This window comes from Rhineura floridana, chromosome 3 (genome assembly GCF_030035675.1).
Source record: "Rhineura floridana isolate rRhiFlo1 chromosome 3, rRhiFlo1.hap2, whole genome shotgun sequence".
Taxonomy (NCBI): Eukaryota; Metazoa; Chordata; class Lepidosauria; order Squamata; family Rhineuridae; genus Rhineura; species Rhineura floridana.
The window spans coordinates 36863259-36889202 of record NC_084482.1 but is presented as its reverse complement, the minus strand read 5'-3'; the positions used below and the strand labels follow the sequence as shown (position 1 = coordinate 36889202).

The 25944-nt window shown below is 43.4% G+C and overlaps 1 protein-coding gene across 1 annotated transcript in view; it reads right to left on the bottom strand.

The window, feature by feature from the left end:
• Positions 1-25944, bottom strand: part of ANKFN1 (ankyrin repeat and fibronectin type III domain containing 1) — a 275663-nt gene that overhangs the window by 136868 nt on the left and 112851 nt on the right. Inside the window, exon 3 of the mRNA XM_061615322.1 lies at positions 17564-17766. Within this exon, the coding sequence (XP_061471306.1) occupies positions 17564-17749 (186 nt within the window). The 5' untranslated portion in view covers positions 17750-17766. The remainder of the gene's footprint in view (positions 1-17563; positions 17767-25944) is intronic.

Genomic DNA, 25944 nt, shown 5'->3' with positions numbered 1-25944 from the left:
AGAAGGAATGATCCCATCACTTCAGCTAGATCTGGGAACATACTAATTTAGCTAGGATTTCTATCTTAATTTACATTTGGAGAATTGTTTGTTCGGCTGGTATGCTCCAAGCAACTGTGGTTGATGCTTAACATACCATGCTTTATGATATCACTAGGGCACCACCCTGTGACATCACTAGGGTCCACCCCTCAATTCTCAGGATTTAGGATGCTTCTGACCTGGCAAACCCTATTTTCCACCCACCCCTGTTTAGAAGCTGGATTTTTCTTATGACCACAGCAGGGGAGGGAAGGAATAAAGCCCCCCTCCACAGTTGCTCTGGTTCCATTACTTATAAGCTCTCCAGGTGATTCCATTTGCATTTTTTAAAACCCTGCATGTTAGATCTGAGGTGCATAAAATCCAGCAGTGGCTAATTAAAATAATAAATATGTGCTAATAGTGGATATTTATTTATCTATTAATCTTATATCCTACCCTTCCTCCAATCTGATGCTCAGGGTGGCTAACAACCAAAAGATACACAGTAAGCCAAAAGAACATACAATTTAAACCACAAAAACAGAACAGCAACAGTTCAGCAGCAAATAACAACAGTAAAACTGCACTTGAAAATAATGTACCCCTGTGGTTCCCAAACTCCCGCCTGCCCCCGGACTGCTTGAAAATTTCAGAGGGGCTTTGCATATCACTTAATGATTTTTCTGCCTGTTTAGCAATTGTAATGTGCTGTGTTAGATTCTAAAGTATTTTTTAAAAATTAAAACTTCCCACTGTGGACTATCTGAATGAAGCTCATGGGCCACTGGAGGTCCATGGGCCACACTTTGGGAACATCTGGTGTGCCCCATTTTGCAAATGCCTGGCTGGTATAAAAATATCTGGAGTCTTCTCATATAAGCAGTACTCTTACCTCCTCCCATTATTGTTCTTTTTTATAAGTAAAAAATATTTTAATTATTATGCACATTACAATCAAAATAACATAGAAAGAATATGTTACAAATCAAAATATTTTACAGCAAGTTATTACCTTAAATTCATGAAAACCAAGTGATGCTGGCAGCAACTGATAGATAGCAATGGTGGTCTGTCTGCTGGTAAGGGAGGTGGGGAGGAAGGCAGAAGCCAATACTCAGATCTTTGCACGTCAGCCAGCAAGCATAATCTCTCTCACTTAACCACCTCCCAGACCCTGCCCTGCCCTGCCACCAACTGAAGGACACTCACCCAAGCAAACATTTTCCCCTGAGATGCAAAAAAGTTAAAATACTGCAAATGCAGCACAGTAGCCAGAGAGGGTGGTGGAGGCCACTTTGTGTGCCAAGTGCAAACACGCACACCACACACGTTGTCATCTTTCATCTCCACAGTTCTTTAGCTCCATTCTGCTGCCGCTGCCTCTTCCTCCTCCTTTATCCATGTTCTTGCCCTCCGGCTCCTTTTTCCCTCCACTCCATTCTTCACCACCACCATCCATTTTTTTAAACAATTGTTTTATCCACTCCACCCCGTCTCTCTCTCCACCTCCTCCCTCGTCGCCTCCTACCCACCCACAGAGCATGAGGGAAGAGCGACACTGCACAGAAGCCCAGTTTGAGGCACATGATTTTCATCCACAAATCAGAGGAGCAGAAGACTTCCCCTGCTTCCCCCCCCCAAGTAATGCCCAAAAGTAATGCTGAAAACATTACAATTACTCCACAGAAGTAATAAAATTCCTCCTAGTTCTATTATAATCAAAATGTAAAGGAATTACCAAGTTGTTCCTCAAAAAAGCAATGAATTACAAGTATTTTGTTACTTGTAACTAATTACTTCCAAGCTCTGAGTCCACCATAAATGAGAATATGTGCCTTTAATTGGACATCCGCATCAGCATAATGGACTTATCGTAGATGAGACATATGACATACAAATTGGCGTCATATGCCATCTATGGAATTTTTAACTCTATTTCTCTATTATTTGTGGACACAGTCTTAAAATGTTTAAATGTATTCATTAACTAATCCATTCTGGCCTTTCAATTTCTATCTGCAAGTCTTCTTCCCATTGTTGTTTTAATCCCGTTAGCTGACCCATCATTTTATCTATTAAACTTGCACAAAATGCTGACTATCCCTTTACCTTCCTCTCCCCTCTCGAAATGAGTATATGGCCTATTGGCATGTGCTTTAACCTGAGGACTTTTTAGAAAATGTTCTAATATGCCAGCAGCCAACTCAATCCCAGATCTGGAAAATCGATCCTAAATTGGGCTAATGGGACATGAGAACCATTACTATAGAAAGCCCTTAACTGAAAATAACCATATCTTTCCCATTTAACCATAGATTGCTTAAGCACATTGTTCATCAATCCCTTATATTTTTGCATGGGAGCTAAAGGAAAACACACTGGAGATATTTTTGACTGTCATTTTATCCAGATATCTAACTTATTTTTTGTAAAGGGATTATGAATTTTCTTTATGAGTGCATTCTGCGTAGGAAGAAAAGGAATTGACCATAGTGGGTCTAACCCTAACATTTTTTCCTCCAGTTGGATCCAGACTTTATTTGCTTTCATAATAACAATACTTAATTGAAATGCTTCATAATAAATTTGCAAATTTGGCAGTCCCCATCCCCCTCCATCTTTAAAAAAAATTACATATTCTTATGGTTAGTCATGGTTTCTTATTTTGAAATATAAATGTTCATTACTTTTTTGCCATTTTAAAAGAATTTTCTGTTTGAGGGGGATGGGGAGAACCGGAAACAAAAACAGAAATTTTGGCTCTAACTTCATTTGGATTGATGCAATCCTCCCGCCAAACAGCTAAATTAAATCTTGACCATTGCTTCATTTCATTCTTCATTTTTCCAATCAATGAAAAATAATTTACATGTAACAACTTAGAAAACTGTTTTGGTATTAGCACTCTCAAATTACAAAAAGATGGAGTGCAGATAGATACTCTCAATATCTTATATATTTCCAATTGTATACTGGGGGGTGTATGAAAAAAACATTATTGTTGACTTGTCAAAATTAACCTTACGTCCTGCCACATTAGCAAATATTTCTAATTCCTTTTTAAGAGCACAGGCTGTTCCCTCTTGTCCATTTAACATAAACACCATATCATCTGCATACATATTTAATAGATGTTCCATTATTATTCACTAATAGGCAAAAAGGCTATTCAGGCTTGGATGGGTGGGCACTGGGCAGATGGGAAGTCCCTTTGTGAACACTGTGAACAGTATCATTCTTTTTCAGTTTCCCTCACCTTTTTATTCTACAGCAGGAACATGTAGCCTCCCATCCAAATTTAAACCAAAGCTGGTCCTGGCCACATCCACACCAAACTGTTATTTCCCAACCAGTGTGCCTCCAGATGTTGTTGGACCACAATTCCCATCTTTCCTGACCATTGGCAAAGCTGGCTGAGGCTGATGGGAGTTGTGGTCCAACAACATCAGGAGGCACACTGGTTGGGAAAGGCTGCTTTAGACAGTCATGGCTTCCCCCAAAGAATCCTGGAAAGTGTAGTTACTGAAGGGTGCTGAGAGTTGCTAGGAGATGCCCCGTTCCCCTCACAGACCTTCAATCAGAGTAGCTGACTGCTAAACCACTCTGGCCACTGGAGCTCTGTCAGGGGAATAGGAGTCTCTTCTCAGCACCCTTCAAAAACTACACTTTCCAGGATTCTTTGGGGGAAGCCATGACTGCATAGAGTGAAATAAAGGTCTGGTGCGGGTGTGGCCCCCTGATTAGGCAAGCCAAGCAACTGTGAGTCTGACTTTTAGAACACTGACAGTTGGTTCTTCCTGAGCATGCCCAGGCTTATCATTGATGTCAATGTTAGATTTCTTAAATTAATTAAAAATCAGGCAGCCATTTTTTAAAACTTTTAAACTGCAAAAGATGAAGGTCAGAGCATGGGGCAAGGTCAGTAATAGGATTATAGGTACTCTGTGAACATGGCTGATTTTTAATGAATTTCAATAGATTATGAGAACTCTGACAGAAAAAAGTCCAAAAGGGGTCTGTTTTCCCCCCTCTCTTTTTAGACGTTGAGCTTTCTATTCTCTCTGACTGTTTTGTGTATCACCATGAAAATTTAGAGGGTTGTTAAGCAAGCGTTTCTGAGTTCAGGACTATAAGTTTTGTAAGGTTTTGTTTTGAAATGAGCTTACGGGAAGCATCAGAATGGCATGGGGATATTTTCAATTTAACGTTGCGGAATGTGAAAAATCCACACTGGCTAAAGTATATAGCCACTCTTGTGGCTGTATAATCCCATAATTTAGCAGATTTCCATTTAGCAGCAAAAATAAGTCTAGCTGCTGATTGAAGAACCAGTTCTTCTTGGTTATGGTTTAAGTACTCAAAAAGCATATGTTTAGGTGTTTTTGGAATATCGTAACCAGTCATGTCTCTTATTATGATTAGCACTTCTTGCTAAAAACTAGAAAGTTGGGCCCATGTCCAGACATATGCAACATATCAGCTTCTGGGTTCTGACATTTCCAACTTCCATCCTCCTGAAGTCTGTATATACGCTTCAGCTGAGTGGGTGTTAGGTACAATCTAAAATTTAACTTATAAAAGCTTCCTTTAAATGTTATACTGTATATTTTTAGATAGCCAGTGCTGATAAGCTTTTTATCAATACAGTGTTCCTGGATGTTCCATAAAGAAAGTGTAGTATGCAAAGAGAAGAGGCAGGAGTTGCTACCGTTTATTCCAGGTTTGTGATTATTCCTGGAAAAGAAAGACAAGTACCGAAGCACCCCCAAATTATGTGACACTTCCATATGGAAGTTAATTGTGTACCTCCTTGGACAGGTTCATATCAATATAACACAACCAAACAATGCATCATTACATTTCGTTGTATACCTTGATGGAGACCTTCAAACAAAGTTAAGGTACAAACATAAAATACATAACTATAAAATGATATCAAAAAATTAATATGTATGTAAACGTTCAATATAAAATCCCTATATTTTCATATAATAATAAAGATGGCCAGCAAAATAATAAAAAAATCAGTGCCCATACACAATGAAATACAAAATATACGATATAATCAAAACAATATCTATGTGAAGATAAAGGGCAACTTGTAAACAGCGACCAATACACATAAATCAATGCCCATATGTAATTAGTTGCAAAATGTATAGCATAGCCATACATTGATGGAGAGCCTATGTCCATATCATCATATGTAAACAATGCATCATTCATCCTAATTTCTCATTACCCCACAAAGGTTTGGATGTCCCACAAGGCATCAGGGGTTATGTTCACACAAGGGCGGGGTATAAATAAAATAATAAATAAATAAAATAATGGCTTAATAAAACTTACTGTGCAGAAGCTGGGGCATGCAGTCCCATTGCTCCCACTTCATCCTTAATTTACATTTATTTATTTATTTATTATTAAATTTATTAGTAGCCCATCTGGCTGGTTGTCCAGCCACTCTGGGCGACGTACAAAACTCCTATCAGTCCTATGCTTTGGGAGTTGAAGTCCAAAACATCTAGAGGCATCAGATTGGTGAAGGCGCGCTTAGGGTTATGTCTCAGCCCAGCATTGTGGTTTTTTCCCCTCTAACAAGCCAAGGCTTGTAAGCCAACAACAAACCTTTGTTTAAGTCTGGCTAGCAATCCTGGCTTGTTAGGCAAAAACAAACCACGACCTTGGATTCAGATATAACATTAAGCCAACTGGCTGGAGCTGATGGGAACTGTAGTCCAATACACCTGGAGGGCACCAGGTTGCTGCCCTCAGTTTCTACTGGGAGGAAGGGGGGATATAAATCTAATAAACAAACAAACAAACAAACAAATAAAAAAGTCTGTGTTAAGTCCACAGCTACCCCCTTCCTAGTTTGCTTATCACTGTGCACTAACTGTGCAAGCTCTGATGCTCTTTGCAAGTGCCGATGATCAATGCTCTGCCTTTGCCCATGCAGTTGCAGGCACACTTGGGCTGCCTGTCATCATTGTGATGCCAAGTGACTGACAAATGGGCAGCCTTGCCCACCTGTCAAACCTGGCTCACAGGGTGGGAGGAGATAGGGCCCACCAGTTCCCCAACTCTGGTTTATCCTTTCATGTGAATGGAAGAGCATATAGGTTGCCTGCACCAACACACAGATTGTGCCCTGCACAGTATGGTTTATTAAGTCACACAATTCTGAACTTATCATTACATGCAATTGTGGCCAGTGTGGTCTCATAGTTCCAGAGCATCCAGAAAATTAATGCATGTTGGACAGCGAAGGATGGGGAAGGATGGGACTGACAATGTACAAGCCTTGCCCCTTTCTAGCATCTGCACGACTAACTGCTGACACTCAGAAAAGAACAATAAAAGCTTCCTTTTCATAGCAACTAAGTATCTGAGTGGAGCAGAAAAGGACAAGCCACAGGAAACAAAGAAACACATCAACTTTTAATTGAACTGGAGGGAAGCAGGTGCAGAAATATAATATGGCCTGCAGATTTTTGTTTACAAGAACATCTTTCTAATGCTCTGCAGTGGTGACTTGCCAAGTCCCTCAGAATTCCTTTTCAGTATCCCTTTGTGATAATTAGCTAGTAGCATTCTTTTAGTTTTTTTTAAACAAGAGAATTATTTGAACAGCAAGGCCCAGCTGAGGCTGAACATGTTGGGAGCTCTATGGGAAGAATGTGACAATATTGTGAGTTGTTTGGTAAGACAGAAAGTGGGTACTACTGTGGGCAACAAAGGGCAAATAATTTTCCCATGCATGCTGTTGCTTCACAACCACAAGAATGGCATCTTTCTGTTGGCTTATTTGGCTTTAGGGTACCATGGTATGATAACTACTTCCTATTGTGCCAGTGAGGGTCCTATCTTGAGAAGAGGAGACTCTGCATGCCTACCCGATAAGCATATACTGTGGAGGGTCATGGAAGTGGGCAGGGAGAAGAATGGACGACTCTCTTATCTGGCATTATAAGTAGGACAGGGTGGCACAATGAGTTTCATGTCCCTTTTGAATGTCCGAACTCCACAAATGAAGGGACTGTATTTGGGATGCTGTGAGGTGTGGATTAAAAACAACAACGGAGATTAGAATCTGGGTAATAAATGTGCAGTTGGGTAGGTAAGGAGATGGTGTTTGGCAGCATTTCCATGCCTGGGATGAAAACACCAAGTTCAAGGTGTTCATTCATATTTTTTTCATTGGCGATCACTCGTGGCCAAGTAAGATTGTCTTCCAAGATAAGGCCTTTAACAGTGGGTCCGTAAGTGACTGTGGAGGCCAATTCTGGATCTACACAGCCTCCCACAGTGAGGACATAGGTTTCCAAATGGAAGATGGTCACGATGAGGATTTGCTTGACGTGCCTTCTGCTTAGCTCATTTGTCCCGTTCACCCTGTATTCGTGCTTCTTCAAAATCCATAGCACCTTTGATAATAGCCAACCTCCATTTGGGACGTTCATGGGCCAAGACTTCCCAGTTGTCAATGTTCATGTTACATTTTTTTAGATTCACTTTAAGAACATCTTTAAACCTCTTTTGCTGTCCACCGATGTTCCATTTTCCATCCTTAAGTTGGGAGTAAAGTAGCTGCTTTGGAGAACGGTGATTAGGCATTCGAACAACATGGCCGGACCAGTGAAGTTGATGTTGAAGGATCATTGTTTCAACACTGGTAGTCTTTGCTTCTTCCAAAATGCTAACATTAGTCCGTCTGCCTTACCAAGTAATTTGCAGAATTTTCCGGAGGCAGCATTGGTGGAATCTTTCAAGAAGTTGGGAGTGGTGTTTATAAATCGTCCATGTTTCACAGGCATACAGTAAGGTCGGTAGTACAGTGGCTTTGTAAATAACCATTTTGGTCTCCCTGCGAATATCCTGATCCTCGAACACTCTACGCTTCATTCTGGAGAATGCGGCACTCACAGAGCTCAGACAACGTTGAATTTCAGCATCGATGTCAGCTTTTACAGAGAGATGGCTGCCGAGATAGGGGAAGTGATCAACGTTATCGAATGTCACACCATTAAGCTGGATTGATGGTGCTACAGAGGGACTAGTTCGCACCTGTTGATGAAGCACTTTGGGTTTTTTAATATTAAGTGAGAGCCCAAGCTTTCCATATGCTTCTGTGAAGACATTTAGGATAGTTTGAAGATCTTTCTCTGAATGTGCAGAGACTACATTATCATCGGCATATTGAAGTTCTATGACAGAGGGTGACATTACCTTACATTTTGCTTTCAGCGTACTGAGATTAAAAAGCTTTCCATCTGTTAGATATATGATTTCCACACCAGCAGGAAGTTTCCCCTCAATAAGGTATAGAATCATAGCAATGAAGATAGCAAATAAGGTAGGAGCAATGATGCATCCCTGTTTTACGCCTGATCCGACTCTGAATGGATCACTCTGAAAGCCATTGTTGTCCAAAATGGTTGCTGTCATGTTGTCATGAAGGAGTCGCAAAATATTCACAAATTTATCAGGGCATCAGGTTTTCAGAAGCATGGTCCAGAGAGCAGTTCTATTCACAGTATCAAAAGCCTTAGTCAGATCAATAAACACCATATATAAAGGTCGATTCTGCTCCCGGCATTTTTCTTGAAGCTGTCGTGCAGTGAAGATCATGTTTACTGTCCCCCTGGAAGGGCGGAAACCATTTTGAGATTCAGGGGACATCCCTTGAGATCGGCAGGAGGTGATTTGCGAGGATCCTTGCAAGGATTTTACCTGCGGTAGCAAGCGGAGAAATACCTTGATAGTTCCCGCAATCTGTTCTATCACCCTTCTTAAAAAGGGGGATAATTATGGCATCCCTAAAGTCTTGCAGGATCTCCTCCCTAATCCAGATTTTTTCGATGAGTTTATGAAGTTGTGTAAGTTCAGGCCCACCTTCTTTAAAGACTTCAGCAGGAATCCCATCAGGTCCTCTAGCTTTGGTGTTCTTCATTTGATTTATGGCTTTACTGACTTCATCCAAATTAGGGGATACTGCAAGCTCGTCTCTAGTTTGTTGTTGTGGAAGTTGCGAGAAGACCTCATCAGCCACAACAGAGTTACAATTAAGGAGGTCGTGGTAATGCTCTTTCCAGCGCAGTGCAATAGACTCTTTATCCTTAAGAAGTTTGGTACCATTCATTGAACGTAAGGGACTTGTACTGTAATTTGTTGGTCCATAGATGGTCTTTGTGGCATTAAAAAAGCCACGTGCATCATGAGCATCTGCAAAGTGCTGAATTTCTTGAGCTTTTTTTATCCACCAGGCATTCTTAAGTTCTCTAGTTCTTCTTTGGACCTTAGCCTTTGCACTGGCATAAATTTTTTTCTTAGCAGCACAGTTAGTGTCTTTCTGCCATATCTGGAAGGCTTTCCTTTTCTTGTCGATGATATGTTCAATCTCACTGTCATTCTCATCAAACCAGTCCTGATGTTTCTTAGTTTGGTATGCAATAGTTTGTTCACATGCTGCAATAATGGAAGTCTTCAGTTTAATCCAGTGTTCCTTGACATTTTCAGGGAGTTCCTTTGGTAGATGTTTCTTGAGAGTTGTTTGAAAGCAGGCTCGCTTAATAGGATCTTGAAGGGCATGGATGTTCATTTTATGCCTTGGTTTTCTTCCTTGGAATCTATGTTGAGGAACAATATTAATGGCCATAGTGGATCGAATTAATCGGCGATCTCTCCAGCAGTCATCGGCACTCATCATGGCCCTAGTGAGGAGTACATCATGATGATCTCTGGCACGAACAATTATGTAATCCAGGAGATGCCAGTGTTTTGACCAAGGGTGCTTCCATGATGTTTTAAATTTATTTTTCTGATGAAAGAGTGTGTTTGTAATAACAAGATTATGCTCTGCACATTTAGTTAGAAGTAGAATGCCATTCAGGTTGCTATTGCCAACTCCTTCTTTCCCAATGGTTTCTGGCCATAAATCGAAATCACACCCAACTCTTGCATTGAAATCACCCAGGAGGATAATTTTATCCTTCTTAGGTATCTCTGATAAGATGGTGTCCAGCTGGTTATAAAAATTTTCCTTGATGTCTTCATCAGCATCTAATGTTGGTGCATAAGCACTTACAATAGTTGCCTGCTGGTTTTTGGCAAGTTTTAACCAGAGAGTTGAGAGACGTTCATTAATGCCAATAGGAACTTCTGACAAGAGCTTCACAAGCTTATTTTTAATAGCAAAGCCTACTCCATGTACTTGTTGTTCTTGTTCAGGCAGTCCTTTCAAGAAGAAGGTATAACCTCCTTTTTCTTCCTTCAGGTGTCGTTCTCCTGCTCTTCGTGTTTCTTGGAGTGCTGCTATCTCAATATTAAAACGTCTCAACTCCCTCGCAATAATGGCAGTCCTGCGTTCAGGACGTTCACTATCTGTATTGTTCAGCAATGTCCGTATATTCCATGTTCCAAAATTCAATTGTCTTTTGCGACTGCTAAGTGGTGACCCCACTGGACACGGTAATCCAGTCAGGGAGAGAGATGAAGCAGACTATGTTTAGGGCACCTTTTCTAGCCCCCTCCCCATATGGGGTGAGCAGAGTGGATCCTGAATAGGACTGCTCAGTCATGGATATAGCTGCTGAACTACTCAACTGCCTCTGTCCTTGAGCCAGGACGACTGAGTCTGTATCCACCGCCCATGTGCCGGTCCATGACTAGGGGCTTCCGGATTTCACAGTCCTACCCCCCTCGCCATTTGCCGATCACCATGGGACTTTTGGTTTGCTTTGGTTTGGTTTGCTTGGAAGACCCCTGTGCGTGAGTTTGTTTTATGTGAGGAGATCAGCGCATGACGATCAACACACAATCTTGACAGAAAAAGGCTTTGATCCAATGGCATGGGATACCACAACATTGGAAGTCTTTTATCTGCTGCAGCCTTCATCCGCCTTCACAGCTGTTGTAACATACACATTATCCTCTGCCTGTTCTGCCGTTGAGGACTTTCTTGGATCGTTCTTTGTCTGGTTCCTCTCCCTTGACCTTACCGCCATGGGTGACCCTGCTGGGAGTACATGACTCCCGATGGCATCGCTCACAGGGTTCATTGGAACACGCAAGCCCACTCACCACTACAAGGTGACAATCCAGTGAGGGGTGTTACTATTAGTTCAAAGTGTTACTATTAGTATAGAAAGCCCTCAGGAGTTTGGGACCAGTTTACTTGAAGGATTGCCTTACGCCGTACATGGCCACCCAACTACTTCGATCTGCAGAACTTGCCCTTTTACAAGTGCCATATAATATTAGTTCCACATCTGCAAGGAATTGATCTTTTAGTGTGGCAGTCCCCGTGCTCTTGAATTCCTTGCCTCTCTTGTACTGTTTTCAATGCCTGATTAGCCCCCCTCCTCCTCAACAAGCCTACCCAGACAAGTAATTTCATTATGTATACTTGTTTTTAAATTCTGTTGATTTTATCTGTATTGTTGATAATTTTATTATGTATTCTTGTTTTTAACTTTGGCCGATTTGTTTCCCTGCGTTTGTAAATAAATATTTTATACTACCTTATGCAAAACAGATGTTATTACTTTTTATAATGTAGCCTACCAAGTTTTGGTAAACAAATAACTAAAAATCTGAAAGGGAGGAGGGAAGATTAAAATGCACCCATTCCCAACTGTACTAATCATTTTGAAATGTTTTTGTTTTCCTCAAGCATCTGAAAAAATGCCTCAGGTATTCTTCAATGAGGAAAGACTTCAAAATTTGGCTTGAAATGTCACTTTAGAAGAAATCCAGTGACAACCTGGAGGTCCCAGGCCACCACCCTGAGAATTGTATCAACTGTCCTACTCAGAGCAGACCCAGTTGGACTAGGATTGAGTTGGACTAGGATTGAATACCACCCTTGGATTGAGTTGGACTAGGATTGAATACCAACCTTGTATTCCAGAGGGGTAGCCATATTACAGTAAAACAACAAAAATTTCTGTGGCCCATTAAAGACTAACAAATTCATCATGGCATAAACTATCGTGGGCCACTTGGCAGATGTATGGAAGATTATGCCATAATAATACATTTGTTAGCCTTTAAGGTGCCACTAGGCTCTTATTTGTTTGGCTAGTCCCTTTTTGGCTTCCCATAATGGGAGGGAGGGAAGGAAGGGGGAATTTTCATGAACTTTTTATTTCCTTTCAATAGACTAGAACAGGGAAAGTCAACTTCTTGATCTTGAGGAGCTGGATTCCCCTCAGTCTGCCCCTCCAACACCTACCTCACCTGTCCGTGCGTAACAGAGGGGGAACATGGCAGGCAAGGGGACACAGTTTCATTCCACACCTTTTTTCAGAACAGGAGCAATGACATCATCTGCTGGAGCGCCAGGGCAATTAGCAGACTCTCCTTGCTCTACGAAGTGAATGAAGTAATAACGAGGCTTTTAAGTTTTCCCATCATTTGTGGGAGGTTAGCTAGAGGAACTCGAGAGAATGAGGGCAGCTGACTATTCTATGACTGTCAGGGTACATAATACGTCAGGTATTATGCTATGAACTGCTGCTCTTGGGTGCGTGTGTGAGTGTATAATAGATGAGCACAGCCGCCTGCATGTCTGGCCTTTCAGGGGAGGGGGCATGGCTATGGGGGCTGTCACAAGGAACTCCTGCCCTTCAAATTTCAACATTCTTTCTCTCATGATGTCAGTACCCCTCTCATCAGTTTGCATGTGGGAAGAGGTCTCTCCCTAAGCTTACAAAGCTGTCCAAAATGGGCACCTGAATGATAAGAAGTGGGGTCAAGAGACTCGCAGGCTGTGTTCTTACCCTGCTGCCACCCCCCACTCCTTGGGAAATGAGATGATACTCCCAGCTGCTCCTGCAACAATGTGCTTTCAAGCTAGCTGGCAGACTTCTCTATGCAGCATGAATGTTTGTCACAGAAGACTGGAACAATCTCCCACTTCCTGGTAAGGAAGTGTCATAAAAGTCTCCAGACTCCCACCACCCCTTCGTACAACACAGCGTCATGCAACATAACTCACACATGTGAAGCCCTGTGCTATGTAGGGATGGGACAAGGACTCAAGATAGAGGGCCCGCTGCTTGAATGCTTGCTACTTGTTTCAATTCCAATTGGGCTCAAGAGATCCACAATGGGGCTTGCTTGTTACCCCACTGTAGCCCTCCCTTCTTGCAGGAATAGAGGAACCAGCTTTATACCAAGTCAGGCCATTGGGCTATCTAGCTCCATATCATCTACAGCACTGACCAACAGTGGCTGTCCAGGGTTTCAGACAGGATTCTTTCCCAGCCCTACCTGAAGATGCTGGGGGCTGAATCTGGGATCTTCTGCATGCAAAGCAGATGCCCTACCACTGAGCTACAGCCCTTCCCCAAGAGGTTCTTCCCCATGTCCTTCTCCTGAAGGTGACAGGATCAGATCTACACTTGGGTGGCTCAACATTTCTTTTGAATAAGAGAGGATGTTTCAGCGTATGTTGCTAGTGCAGGAGCAGGCAACATCCTGTGCTTGTAACATGCCTCCACCAGCTGATTTTTGAGATTCAGGACCTTTTGTTTGAAATCAGTGGAGATAAAATATCTTCACTGGTTTCAATAGGCAGAGGTCAAGAGAGTGCATGCCTGAAAATGGGTGGTGGAAGACAAACATCAACGCATCACTGAAGACCCTCTTACCCCAAGGGACATCTTCCCAGCAGCTGTTTCCAGGCATAAAGAGGCATGCAGTCTTTTAAACTCTGCCTCTTGAAAATAACGGAGACACAATGTCAATAGGGAGAGTTTAAAGAGTTTGCAGCGATCGGGAATTTGTAGCAGTCTTTGTGAGCACTTGTAAAGGCCTTTGAGGTTTTGTGACCAATTGCAAAGAATGTGCACAGTTCCCTGATGGTTTTTAAGGCAAACTAAGGTGTGTTTGTCTGTCTTTTGCGTCATTTCTTACCTGAAAGGTGTCCTTCAGATCAAGAAATTAGAGGGGCTTGCTAGGTTAAAAAAGAAAAAGTGCAGCTTATTATTACTCAATCGGCATGGAGAACCCTTGAAGAAGCCTAGGGTGGCAGCCAGGTGAAACTTGTGGCTAAGTAGCTAGCTGTTCCTGGGCTAGAAAAATGGAGCTTCTGGGGAATGATGGTCTGGAGCCTGTCTCTATTCCAATGTTTAGCTCAAAGCTACTCCCCTGACCCACTCAACCACAGTCCTCTCTGCCGGTGGAGGGAGAATTGTCAATAGAAGGCAAGAAAATGTGTGAAATTGGTGCAAGACCAGCATGTGGACCTGGTAAATTCAAAAATGTCTAAAATTATGTATATAAAAAAGAGGGGGGGAAGGAGGGGAAGCCTGGTAGCATCTACCTTTTTCTGTTATTTTCTTGCAAAGCTCTATCTCCCCCCCCCACTGTATCCGCTATAAATAGACAGATTTGCATAGCACTTTTTGACAGTCTGTCAAAGGATTCTCAAATAAAACTCACACTTTTTTGCTTTCCCCCTGGGTTGGTTTCAGATTCACCCTGAGAACCTGAACCCTACCATAAGAGAACTGTAAATATGTTTGTCTCTCTCCCCAGCAGCATCCAGTCAGGATAGCCTGCACACATATGCATAAAAATCATAATCCTCCAATAAATATCATTGCACCCAGAATACAGAGGTGTGCCTAAATTTTGTGTGGCATCTAAGGATGGGTTCTAGCCTAAACAGAATGTGGACCAGATCCTGGAGTTTCTCACAAGGGCAGAGTGCTTTCCAGAATAAGCCTCAGACCAATTCTAGAAACAGCATATGAGACAGGCCTAGCACTGTTTGGAGATGCATGTTGGCTGCAATGGGCCTGTGTTTTAAATTTATAGACTTTCTGTAACATGAAAGACTATCAAAACTGACAAAATCTCCACTATACCAAAGCTCTCCTGAGGCCTGTATGGAAGGGAGGAACTAGTCCCCAACCTTACACACTAAGAACAAGGGGACTAAAACAGGTATGGGGAACCTTTGGCCCTCCAAATGTTGCTGAAGTACAAGCCCCAGCAAGCAGTTCAGAGGTGATGGGAGTTGCAGTTCAGCAAAGGTTCCCCACACCTGGCCAATGGTCATGTGAGATAGCAATGCCACTGACTCTTTGCTAAAACCCATGAGCTCAGAGGCAGAGCAAGAGCTTTGAATGCAGAATTCACCTGTGACATCTCCACTCCCCCCCCTTAAAGAATCATATAGTCTGTGACAGGAAGGGCCTTTCTCTTGCCAAGACCTTGAGGAACTGTTGCCAGTCAGAGCAGACAGTACTCAGCTACATGGACAAATAGTCCAACGTGATATAAGCCAGCTTCCTCTGCTACTAGAGGCGTTTCTTTCTGTGTCTGAAGGCATCTTTCATGTGATTCTCAAATGAAAGGCAAATCAAATGAATGGCAAAAAAACGGATGCTGAAACTCAGTATTTTGATCTTGAATGGGTGTTTTGGTTTTTATTAGAAAGTGGGCAATTTAATGTGTCGAATTTGGATGTGATATTGGCAATTTCTCACATTATTTGAGAGGAAGAGTCCATGTAAGAAGTCACTGGGAGCATAAATGACTCCATCTGTAATCAGAGCTAGTTTTCCCTTTTGGAATTGGAGCTGTTGAAGAAAAAAAAGGGGGAGTCAAAACTGGACAGATGCCATTATCCACTTCTAATGGGTTTTCCTGGATTGCAGGAAATTAAATGGTTAGGTCTTAGTCAGTGATTAGAACTGTACCACATAATAAATTCTTAAAGAGTATTGGCAGAAAGAGAAATTATTCCATTGAGATTCGCATCCTCCTACAATCCTCCTAAATAGGGTTGCCAGGCTCAGGGTCTGAGACTGATCCTGTATCTTTAGGAGAAGAGAAAGTCAGCCAAGTGCAGGTGTTCTTGCAACCCTGTAATGGGAAAAACCACAAGGTGGAATTCTCCCTCCCCCCTGCACAACTTTTAAAGATACAAAAGACTTTGGAGGCTGGACCTAGCAACCAAGAAGTCTTTTGTATCTTTAAAAGTTGTGCAGGGGGAAGGGAGAATTCTACCTTGTGGTTTTTCCCCGTTACAGTGTTGCAAGAACACCTGCACTTGGCTGACTTTCTCTTCTCCTAAAGATACAGGATCAGTCTCAGGCCCTGAACCTTGCAACCCTACTCTGAAAAGCAATCCAGAGAAATGTCAGAATGGAACAGGAGCCATTTTTTCTAAGAACCAAACTGACATAAAATCAACCGTATATGAAAATAAAACAAGAACTTGAAACAGTCAATCCACAAACTATCACTTCATACTGCAAGTTTGGGATCATATAGTCAACCCGCCCTCTCTCCCCCTCCCCCACTCTTACCCTGCCCCCATCCTGAACCACCCAGTGTCTCAGTGGTGAAAGATTCTTTGTCAGCTATACTTTTACTAAGGCATTATTTCATTCATGTGATTGGTCTAAACTAAATTATTTCTGAGAAAAGATGACTTGTTCACCTGTCCAGAGCTGAATGCACTCTGGGCATTTGGCAATTTGCTCTGTGGTTGCCTCTAGGCCTTTAGATAATCTAGTAACCTAAATACACATTGATGATGACCAGGATACAGTATCTAACCATCCATCCATCTTCAGATTGTCATAATACAGAGAGTAATTACTGCCTCTGAATGAACGCAAAACTTGAAAATATTTTGAATATTATAAAATACATGTATGATGAAAATTATAAAATATATTTTAATATTCACAAACAGAATCAACACCATATGCACGATGGAGAAAGGTTTAAACATACATATACACATAAAAAACCCCAAAGGGCCATTTTTACATGGCCATCATACTGGAATTGACATCTTTTCCACGATAGCTCCACATCTGATATTTACTGTAAAACTGGCACCTACAATTTTGCAAAAGTGGAGCTTTGTATTGTGACCTGAAGTATTTTTTTACCATCAAGCATCCCAGTTACAGGTGATTGTGCATGATTAGACTATGAACAGATAAATAAATTAACAGAATAATCTTATACTCAAGTTATCCCAACTGAGGTGCCATAGATTTTAGCAGAAAGTCCACTACACAGGTGGAACATGAGATACACCAGCATGATAGATATGCCTATGAAACATTCTGCTGGTGAACATATGCTGGTGGAGTGTCTAAAATGGGCAGAGTCGTGGAGAGCATTGGGCGGCATAGGGAAGGAGCACACTTATGCCACATTCACACCATACATTTATTCCACTGTTATTCCACTTTAAACTGTCATGGCTTCCTCCAAAGACTCCTGGGAAGTGTAATTCATGAAGGGTGCTGAGAGTTGTTAGGAGACCCCTATTTTCCTTACAAAGCTGGTGTAACAGTCAGACCCCCTTACCAAAGAAGTCTGTAGCTCTATGAGAGGATAGGGGTCTCCTAACAACTCTCAGCACCTTTCAAACAAATATGGTGGAGAAAGGATGGTACCAGCCTGGGGTGGATGAGAAAGAGCTACTGAGATCTAATCCTAGAAAAATGCATGATTAATTTGATCAATTGAAACAACAATTGATTACAAATGAAGAAATTACCACTGAAGACTTTCGGAGACTGAGACGGTCTGATCTGGCCCTGAAATAGGCCTCATCAAAAGATGAGTGACTTCCCTTCAGCTTCTCCGAAAGGTTCCGATAGAGTCGCTTAGCAGCATTGGGAGAAGACGGGGGGTTGTTCTTTTTTGTCTGGGAAAGCTGCAGGCTCTGCATTTGCTGAGTCATTTTTCATGTGGCAGTTCCTGTGGGGAAAGCCGGTATACCTCTATTATTAGAACGTACGTGGTGTTGAACTTGCTGGTTCAGATTGTTAGAAATTTACTGAAATTCTGCCTGAAATCATCCAATTCTGCAATCAGAAAAAAATGATGCAAATTTTGTTTTCCTTTAAACATTTGATCAGGGTTTCTAGATGAAATATTTGACCAGATTTTGTTATGGAGTAAGTTTGAGAGAAAACTTTGAAGTTCATAGACGTCATTGGTCTATGCCTGGCATCCCTGGCCCAGATCTCCCAGAAGCGCTTGCAAAACAAAGCAGGAAGAAGCCAATGAGAATCTGATTAACCGCATTTCTTAAAGCAAGTTATGGGAGAAAACATAGCTCAGTGGTAGCACACATAGTTGGCATGCAGAAGTTCCCATATTCAGTTCCTGGTATCTCTAGTTAAAAAGGATTAGCTAGCAGGTGATGCAAAAAACAGCTGCTGCCAATTAGAATAGATAGCATAGATTAGATGCCCCAACAGTTTGACCTACTAAGGCAGTTCCTTGTGTTTCTAACTTGACCATGTCAAATAGCACCCTGTTCTTTCCCAGTGTGGACTAGAGTGACCAGATGCAAAAGTCCTGTCACACAAGCTACACCTACTGAAATCCCCTTATTTACAAAACTACATAAAACTCCTATATAACTGGCAAGGATACCAGAGATAGCCCTACCATTGCACAGGGTGAGGGAGATGGAGTACAGTCTCAAGGTGTTAAAGCTAGATGTGTCACATGGTTGCGATTAGGCATGGGGAAGTAATTAGATTCAGTTTATATTTAAAGGTGAATCTACCTAATTTGCACTTTCTGAAACAAAACACAACCCGAAACACAGCTATCCTTCAAAATGTGTACTTCTCTGAATTTTGCAATGCAGGTCACCAGACAAGTAACATGTACAAAAATGCATATACTAAGGTAAAGTGTGCATAGAAGTGCATATATAGTATTCATGAAAATAACATATAAAAATGCATTATGTTGGAGGAAATTGCTTTGCCAAAAATGTGTGCTTTAAGCAAAATTGCATAGATAGATGTGTATATTCGGAGACATCCATAGTAAAATCCTGATGAAGTTTCATGAGGACTTTTTAAAACTAAACACAAAGTGATGTGGAAATGTGGGGAACTGTATTTAAGATTTGAAAAATGAGAAACTGGGAGAAACCAGAATGAGCAGATTCACCCATCCCTAGTTGTGGTGGAGAAGGGTATCCCATGGCCAGTGCTGAAGTAAGATTCAACACCCAGTGTGGCTGGCTTCTGTACATGGAATGGGGTAAATGCACCATTTTGTCCTTTGCCCCAGGCAGCAAAATGCCTTGTACTGGCCCTAACGGGCCCTGCCCTCTTCTGCAATTGGCCACTCTAGCCTCAACACTGCCTGTCTGCCTTGGTGTTCCAAAAGCCCATCCTGTGTTCCTTTCATCCTTGGCTTGATTCTGCAGTAGTCCCACTGCTCTGAAGATGCAGGGGCCATTTCACAGAAGATGGTTGCTTGCACGAATATCACCTCTGGGGAGAGGGGGAGAGGTGATGAAAACATTCAAATGAAAGAATGCACTACAATTTTACTTATTTATTTTGCAAACACATTCAAAGTAGTGAAATTTGAACTCTCAGATGAAGCAGAATGACTTTGGCTTACTATTGTGAAATAAGCACTGAATGGTGTGTGAAGTCTTCACATGCTCTATAGCTGTTGGAATGGCTAAACTCCCAGTGGCAACATCAGAAGAAAATTGGGGGGAGTGACACAGAAGGGGCAACATGCTTTTCTTGGGGAGAGGAGATCAGCTTTGCCCCATAGACAGTAGTGTAGTAGTAAATTCAGAAGTGCTGGGTCCCTTCATGTTAGTCACAACCACGTCCCTTCCCCTTTTTTGCTGCTGAGTTGAGAATGAGATCCTTGTTAATGCCTTTTCCCACAACAACAGATATCCCTAGGAATCAATAAGCATGAAAGGAGAGAGTGTTAGCTACTGAGAAGAGTCTTCTCAGAGGCTGGCTCACCGCCTTCCACTCTGATTGGCTTCAGTCAGCAGGAAAGGACAACGAAGCATGTTCAAAGACTCTTCCTTTCATGTTGATTGGCTTGCAGGATGCTGCAGATATAGGGACCCTGTTCCCAAAAAAGTAAAGGGTCTAAGACTCCCCGAGACCATGGGCAACTACACCCTTCCCATAGATTTCTGAAAGAGAAATAAAGAGCATATTTCACATTAACACTCCCATCCTAAACTTATTTTATCTGAGTGTGCCCTAGTGACTTCAAGGGAGTTTCTTTTCAAGTAAAAAAACTTTAGGATTGCAGCTTCGTTTTGATGTCCATCTTATGATTCATTTATAATCTATACATAAAACGTATTTTTCCTTGAAGTAACCACAAGGACCCAGTAATGGATGGGTGGATGCATGGGTGGATGCATGGGTAGAAGATAGGCTATATGTCTAGGGCATTTGCCCACGTTGTGTTCTCTGGTACATCCTATGAAGTCCCCAGCCACACTTTGGAGATCAGGCCTCAGAAGGAGTTCTAACCTTCTTTCCACTGAATGTCCTCACTTGTTATTGAAGTGGATTGCTTCAGTTTGCTCCTTAGTTGGTCTTTTAGTATCAAGCATTTAGTCCCCCAGTTTCACAGTTTTCTCTCATCTTCCCATCAATCTGCTCTGAGTGGGATGGGGGCAGCAGGGTGCGGGAGGGGGGAACAGGACAGTGAAGTAGGCATTTCTGACATGAATTGGTTTGATCACAAATAGCCTCACACATTCCTAGGTTAATGATGAATCCACTGAATGCCAAACATATGCTAACCGACAGGTCAATAACTGGGGCATACAATAAGGAAGGTACCTCGTTAAACCCAAATGACAGTGTCTACAAAGAGAATTTTCTAAGAGATCTTTTCTCAGTAAGAACAGAGCGAGAGAGAGGTTTGGTGGGGACAGGAATTCACAGTTTTCTAGGATTCCAGGTTTAAATGGATCTTAGCTTGCTAAGCAGGCAGCATGAAGCACTGATAAGGAAGCATTTCAATTCTAGTTGTTTTAAAAATGTTGAATTCTACAGACTATAAATTATGTATGTATGTATGCATTTGCTTAGTTTGCCGATTTTCTTTCTTTCTCTTTTTGCTAGTAAGTGGGAGGGGCAAAGGGCTATAAAGGCACTGAAGCTCCACTGTAGCCACCAGAAATCTCATTCTCCCCCGTTGGTATTGCTTTGCTTGAGAACAAGAAGCTTACTTTTAAACAGAGAAAGCTCTGATTCTCAGGGATGTTGAATTTTGCAGTCAGGTATTAATTTCTGAACTTGCAGTTCAGTCACAAAATACATATAGTCCCTTTAGTAACAGCTTTATACATTAAAATCTGGTTGTGTGGGTTTTTTTCTTAAAAAATTAAATACAAAAAAATCATATTCTGTAAAAAAGTTGTGAATGTTTACATGCAAGTTCCCCCTATCTACCTTAGTTGTTGTGATCCAATTCAGCATGGTGAGAAGAGGTACTGTAAGAAAGCTAAGAAGGGTAGGAATGTAATGTTTGAGGAGTCTGTAAACCTTTGCTTGGGAGGAGCCTGCAAAATGCCTCAGCCCACTAGGAACAGCTGCAAGAAACAGGCTGGCACTTAGTGGAGAGCCAACACCCACCCACACAATTTTGCAAAGTTCTTTGCCCCCAGGAAAGTAGTGCTGGTTTTTCTGCCTCCTTTGTGGTGATAAGGGAATTTCAGTGAAATTTTCATGTGTGAGTGTTTGCTGATCACCGTGGAAGCAGGTGGCTCCATCAGTGGGACAGTGGAATCCACTCCGAGTTTTAGTTTGAACTAAAGCACCTTGGATAGCTTCTTGAAAGTTCAGACTAAAACCTGGAGTGCATTTCACTGCCCCACTAACATTGGAGCCACCAGCCGCCACTGGCTGAGCACTTACCTTACAAATGTATGTTACGAGGTGGCAACTTTAGCACCACTTCCGTGCGCTCCATTGTCTCCCTGGCTGCCTGGCTAGCACTCTTCCTGGAATGCCCATGGGGGAATGTCTTGTCATAACATCCAGGATATTTCACAAGTTGCACCAGCTGGGGAGACTACCTGCCAAGCTTCTGAGCATACCACAAGGTATGAACAGCATGAGTTCTCTACAAAAGTGAGAACGTATGGAGAGTATTGTGGAGGCCGCCGGAGCGTTCGATGCAGCCTGTTTTTCCTGCCTCTGGCGCCGAGAGCGGAGGGCGTTGACGGTGGTGAGAGCATCGCTGAGGCCGAGGAGGAGGATGCCCGGCGCAGAGGGAGTGGAGGCTGTTGACGCGAAGAGCCGGGAGGAATATCGCCCTGACGGTGGTGAGAGCACCGAAGGTGTCTGGCTTGGAATACGACTCGGTGGCGGTGTGGAGAAAGCTGCAGCAAGCTTGGTCTGGCACTGGTGGCAGCGCCGCAGAGACAGAAGAGGACGCCCGGCAGACGATGCCGAGGGAGTGTAGGAGGCTTGTTCCCCTTACTCCCGGCGTTGGTGGCGGTGAGAGCGCCACTGAGGCCGAGGAGGAGGACGCCTGACGCCGAGGGAGTGAAGGAATATTATGGAGGCTTGCTGACGCGGAGAGTTGGAAGGAGCATTAGCCTGATGGTGGTGGATCATCCTCGGGGTGCCAGGCTTGGAGCCGGGCTTGGAGCGCGCCCGGTTAGCGGCGACGGAGGAAGCTAGTTGGCGAGAATTTGAGACTTGCGAGCTGCTTGATGCTATGCCTGTTTGTGGTTGGGGTTATTTTCTGATGGAGTGCGTGAGGGTTGGGACGATGCTGTTTTGAGGCAGCTTTTTAATACTAAGGATTCTATTAATTGCGGATTGGCTTGTGATTGCTTTTATTTTGTGCTGCTGTTACTCCTATTTTGTTTGGACCCATGAGTGTTGGTATGAGTGAGTGTGTGAGTGTGTATAGATTTTGTGTTTTGTTATTTATTTTATTTACTATGTGCCTGGGCAAGAGGATATTATATCGGGAGGGAAGACCAGTGGGGGCCCCAGTCAGCGTAGTGACGGGTAATGGGAGGTATGGCGCTGTGAGGGGGACATGCCAACCTAGGGGAACTCGACCCAGACAATTGGTGGCTGTGCCGTGTTCCGGTCCTCCTCACACCCATAGGATTGCTGGTAGTTCTATCAGCCAACTCTCGGGTCTCCAGTTGCTGCTTTTTAATGCCAGATCGGTAAATAATAAAACCTCCCTCATCCATGATTTGATTGTGGATGAGGTGGCTGATCTGGCATTTATTACCGAGACCTGGGTGAGCGATCTGGGAGGTATTAATCTTACCCAGCTGTGCCCACCTGGGTACTCGGTTCAGCATCTGGGTAGATCCGAGGGTCGGGGAGGGGGAATCGCTGTGATCCATAGAAGTTCCATCCCTCTTGTTAGGCACCCTATCCATGTGGCTAATGGTCTGGAATGTCTTCATATTGTGTTGGGTCAGTGAGACAGACTGGGAATACTGTTGGTGTACCGTCCACCCTGCTGCCCAACAGCTTCCCTAACTGAGCTGACAGAGGTGGTCTTGGATTTACTGTTGCGATCCCCTAAACTCTTTGTATTGGGGGATCTCAACATTCATGCCAAGGCCGCTTTGTCTGGAGCGGCTCAGGACTTCATGACCACCATGACAGCCATGGGGCTGTCTCAATTTGTTACTGGCCCTACGCATATATCGGGGCACACTCTAGACTTGATTTTTGCCACTGGATTAGGGGATGGTGATCTGGGAGTAAGGAATTTTACATCTATTCCTTTGTCATGGACAGATCACCGCCTATTGAGGTTCAGGCTCACAATGTGTTCTCCCCTCTGCAAGGGTGGAGGACCAATTAAAATGGTCCGTCCCCGGAGACTGATGGATCCTGAGGGTTTTCAAAAGGCTCTGGGGAATTTTCCGGCTGATAAAACTGACGCTCCTGTCGAAACCCTGGTCACTCTGTGGAATACAGAAATGACCCGGGCAGTTGATGCGATCGCCCCGGTGCGCCCTCTCCACTGCAGAACTCAATTGGCTCCTTGGTATACCTCGGAGTTAAGAGTGATGAAGCAAGATAGGAGACGGCTTGAGTGCAAATGGAGACGCCTGTAGTCTTGCACTTGTGAGGGCTACCAAACTCTATGTGAAGGCAGTGAGAGCAGCAAAGAAGCAGTACTTTGCTGCCTCTATCTTCTAACCGCCCAGCGGAACTTTATAAAGTTGTCCGGGGACTTTTACACTCTGGTCCTCGGGACGCAATGATACCATCAATAGCCCGCTGTAACGAGTTTGCGAGACACTTCCAAGACAAGATTATTAACATCCGCCGGGACCTTGACTCCAATATTGCTGCAGCTGAATCCAATGAGGTGTCCGGAGCACAGTCTTGTCTTGTTTTATTGGATGAGTTTCAGTTGGTACAGCTCGAGGATGTGGACAAAGTGCTTGGACAGGTGCGGGCGACCACTTCTGCTCTGGATCCTTGCCCCTCGTGGCTAATAAAAGCTAGCAGAAATGGAACAGCCGGCTGGGCCAAGGAGGTGATTAATGCCTCTTTACGAGAGGGAGTGGTCCCACTCTGCCTAAAGCAGGCGGTGGTGAGACCGCTCCTAAAAAAACCCTCCTTGGACCCTGACAATCTTGACAACTATAGACCAGTAGCTAATGTTCCTTTTCTGGGCAAGGTCCTAGAGCGTGTGGTCGCTCACCAGCTCCAGGTTCTTTTGGATGAAACTGATTATCTGGATCCATTTCAATCGGGCTTTCGGCCGGGGTTTGGTACAGAAACGGCCTTGGTCGCCCTGTATGATGACCTCTGTCGGGAGAGGGACAGAGGGAGTGTAACTCTGTTGATTCTCCTTGATCTCTCAGCGGCTTTTGATACCATCGACCATGGTATCCTTCTGAGGCGACTTGTGGATTTGGGAGTTGGAGGCACTGCTTGGCAGTGGCTGTACTCCTACCTCGAGAACCGTCTCCAGAAGGTGGTGCTTGGGGAGCATTACTCGAGGCCCTGGGTACTCCAATATGGGGTCCCGCAGGGCTCAGTTCTGTCCCCCATGCTCTTTAATATCTATATGAAGCTGCTGGGTGAGGTCATTAGGAGTTTTGGAGTGCGTTTTCAGCAATATGCTGATGATACGCAGCTCTACTTCTCCTTTTCATCTTCTTCAGGTGAGGCTGTTGATGTACTAGACTGCTGCCTGGCCGCGATAATGGACTGGATGAGAGCTAATAAACTGAGGCTCAATCCTGACAAGACTGAGATGCTGTTGGTGGGGGGGTCCTCTGACCAGATGGTTGATGTCCAACCTACTTTAGATGGGGTTACACTCCCCCTAAAGGAGCAGGTCCGTAGTTTGGGGATTTTATTAGATCCGCTCCTGTCTCTGGAGGCTCAGGTAGCCTCGGTGGCACGGAATGCGTTCTACCAGCTTCGGCTGGTAGCCCAACTACGACCCTATCTGGACAGGGAGAACCTTGCCTCAGTTATCCATGTTCTGGTAACCTCTAGATTGGATTACTGTAATGCACTCTACGTAGGGTTACCTTTGAAGACGATTCGGAAACTTCAGCTGGTGCAGAATGCTGCGGCCAGAGTCCTCACTCTGACTAAAAGATTTGATCATATAACACCTGTTCTGGCCCAACTGCACTGGCTACCAATACATTTCCGGGCCAGATTCAAAGTGTTGGTTCTTACCTATAAAGCCCTTAATGGCACCGGACCGCAATACCCGATGGAACGCCTCTCCCACTACGAACCTACCCATTCACTGCGCTCGACGTCGAAGGCCCTTCTCCGGGTTCCAAATCACAAGGAGGCCCGGAGAGTAACAACGAGATCTAGGGCCTTCTCACTGGTGGCCCCCGAATTATGGAATGCCCTCCCTGACGAGATACGCCTGGCGCCTTCTTTGATATCTTTTCGGCGCCAGGTCAAGACCTACCTCTTTGCCCAGGCATTTTAGTTTTAGTTTTAGTTTTGTTTTTTTTTAATTTTAATGTTATTGTTAATTAGTTGTAAGTTCTATTTTTGTCTTAATCTGTTTTAATGTGTTTTTATACTTACATGTTTTATCCACATTCGTTGGTTCTAAATGTGGTTTTATCATATTGTACACCGCCCTGAGAGCATG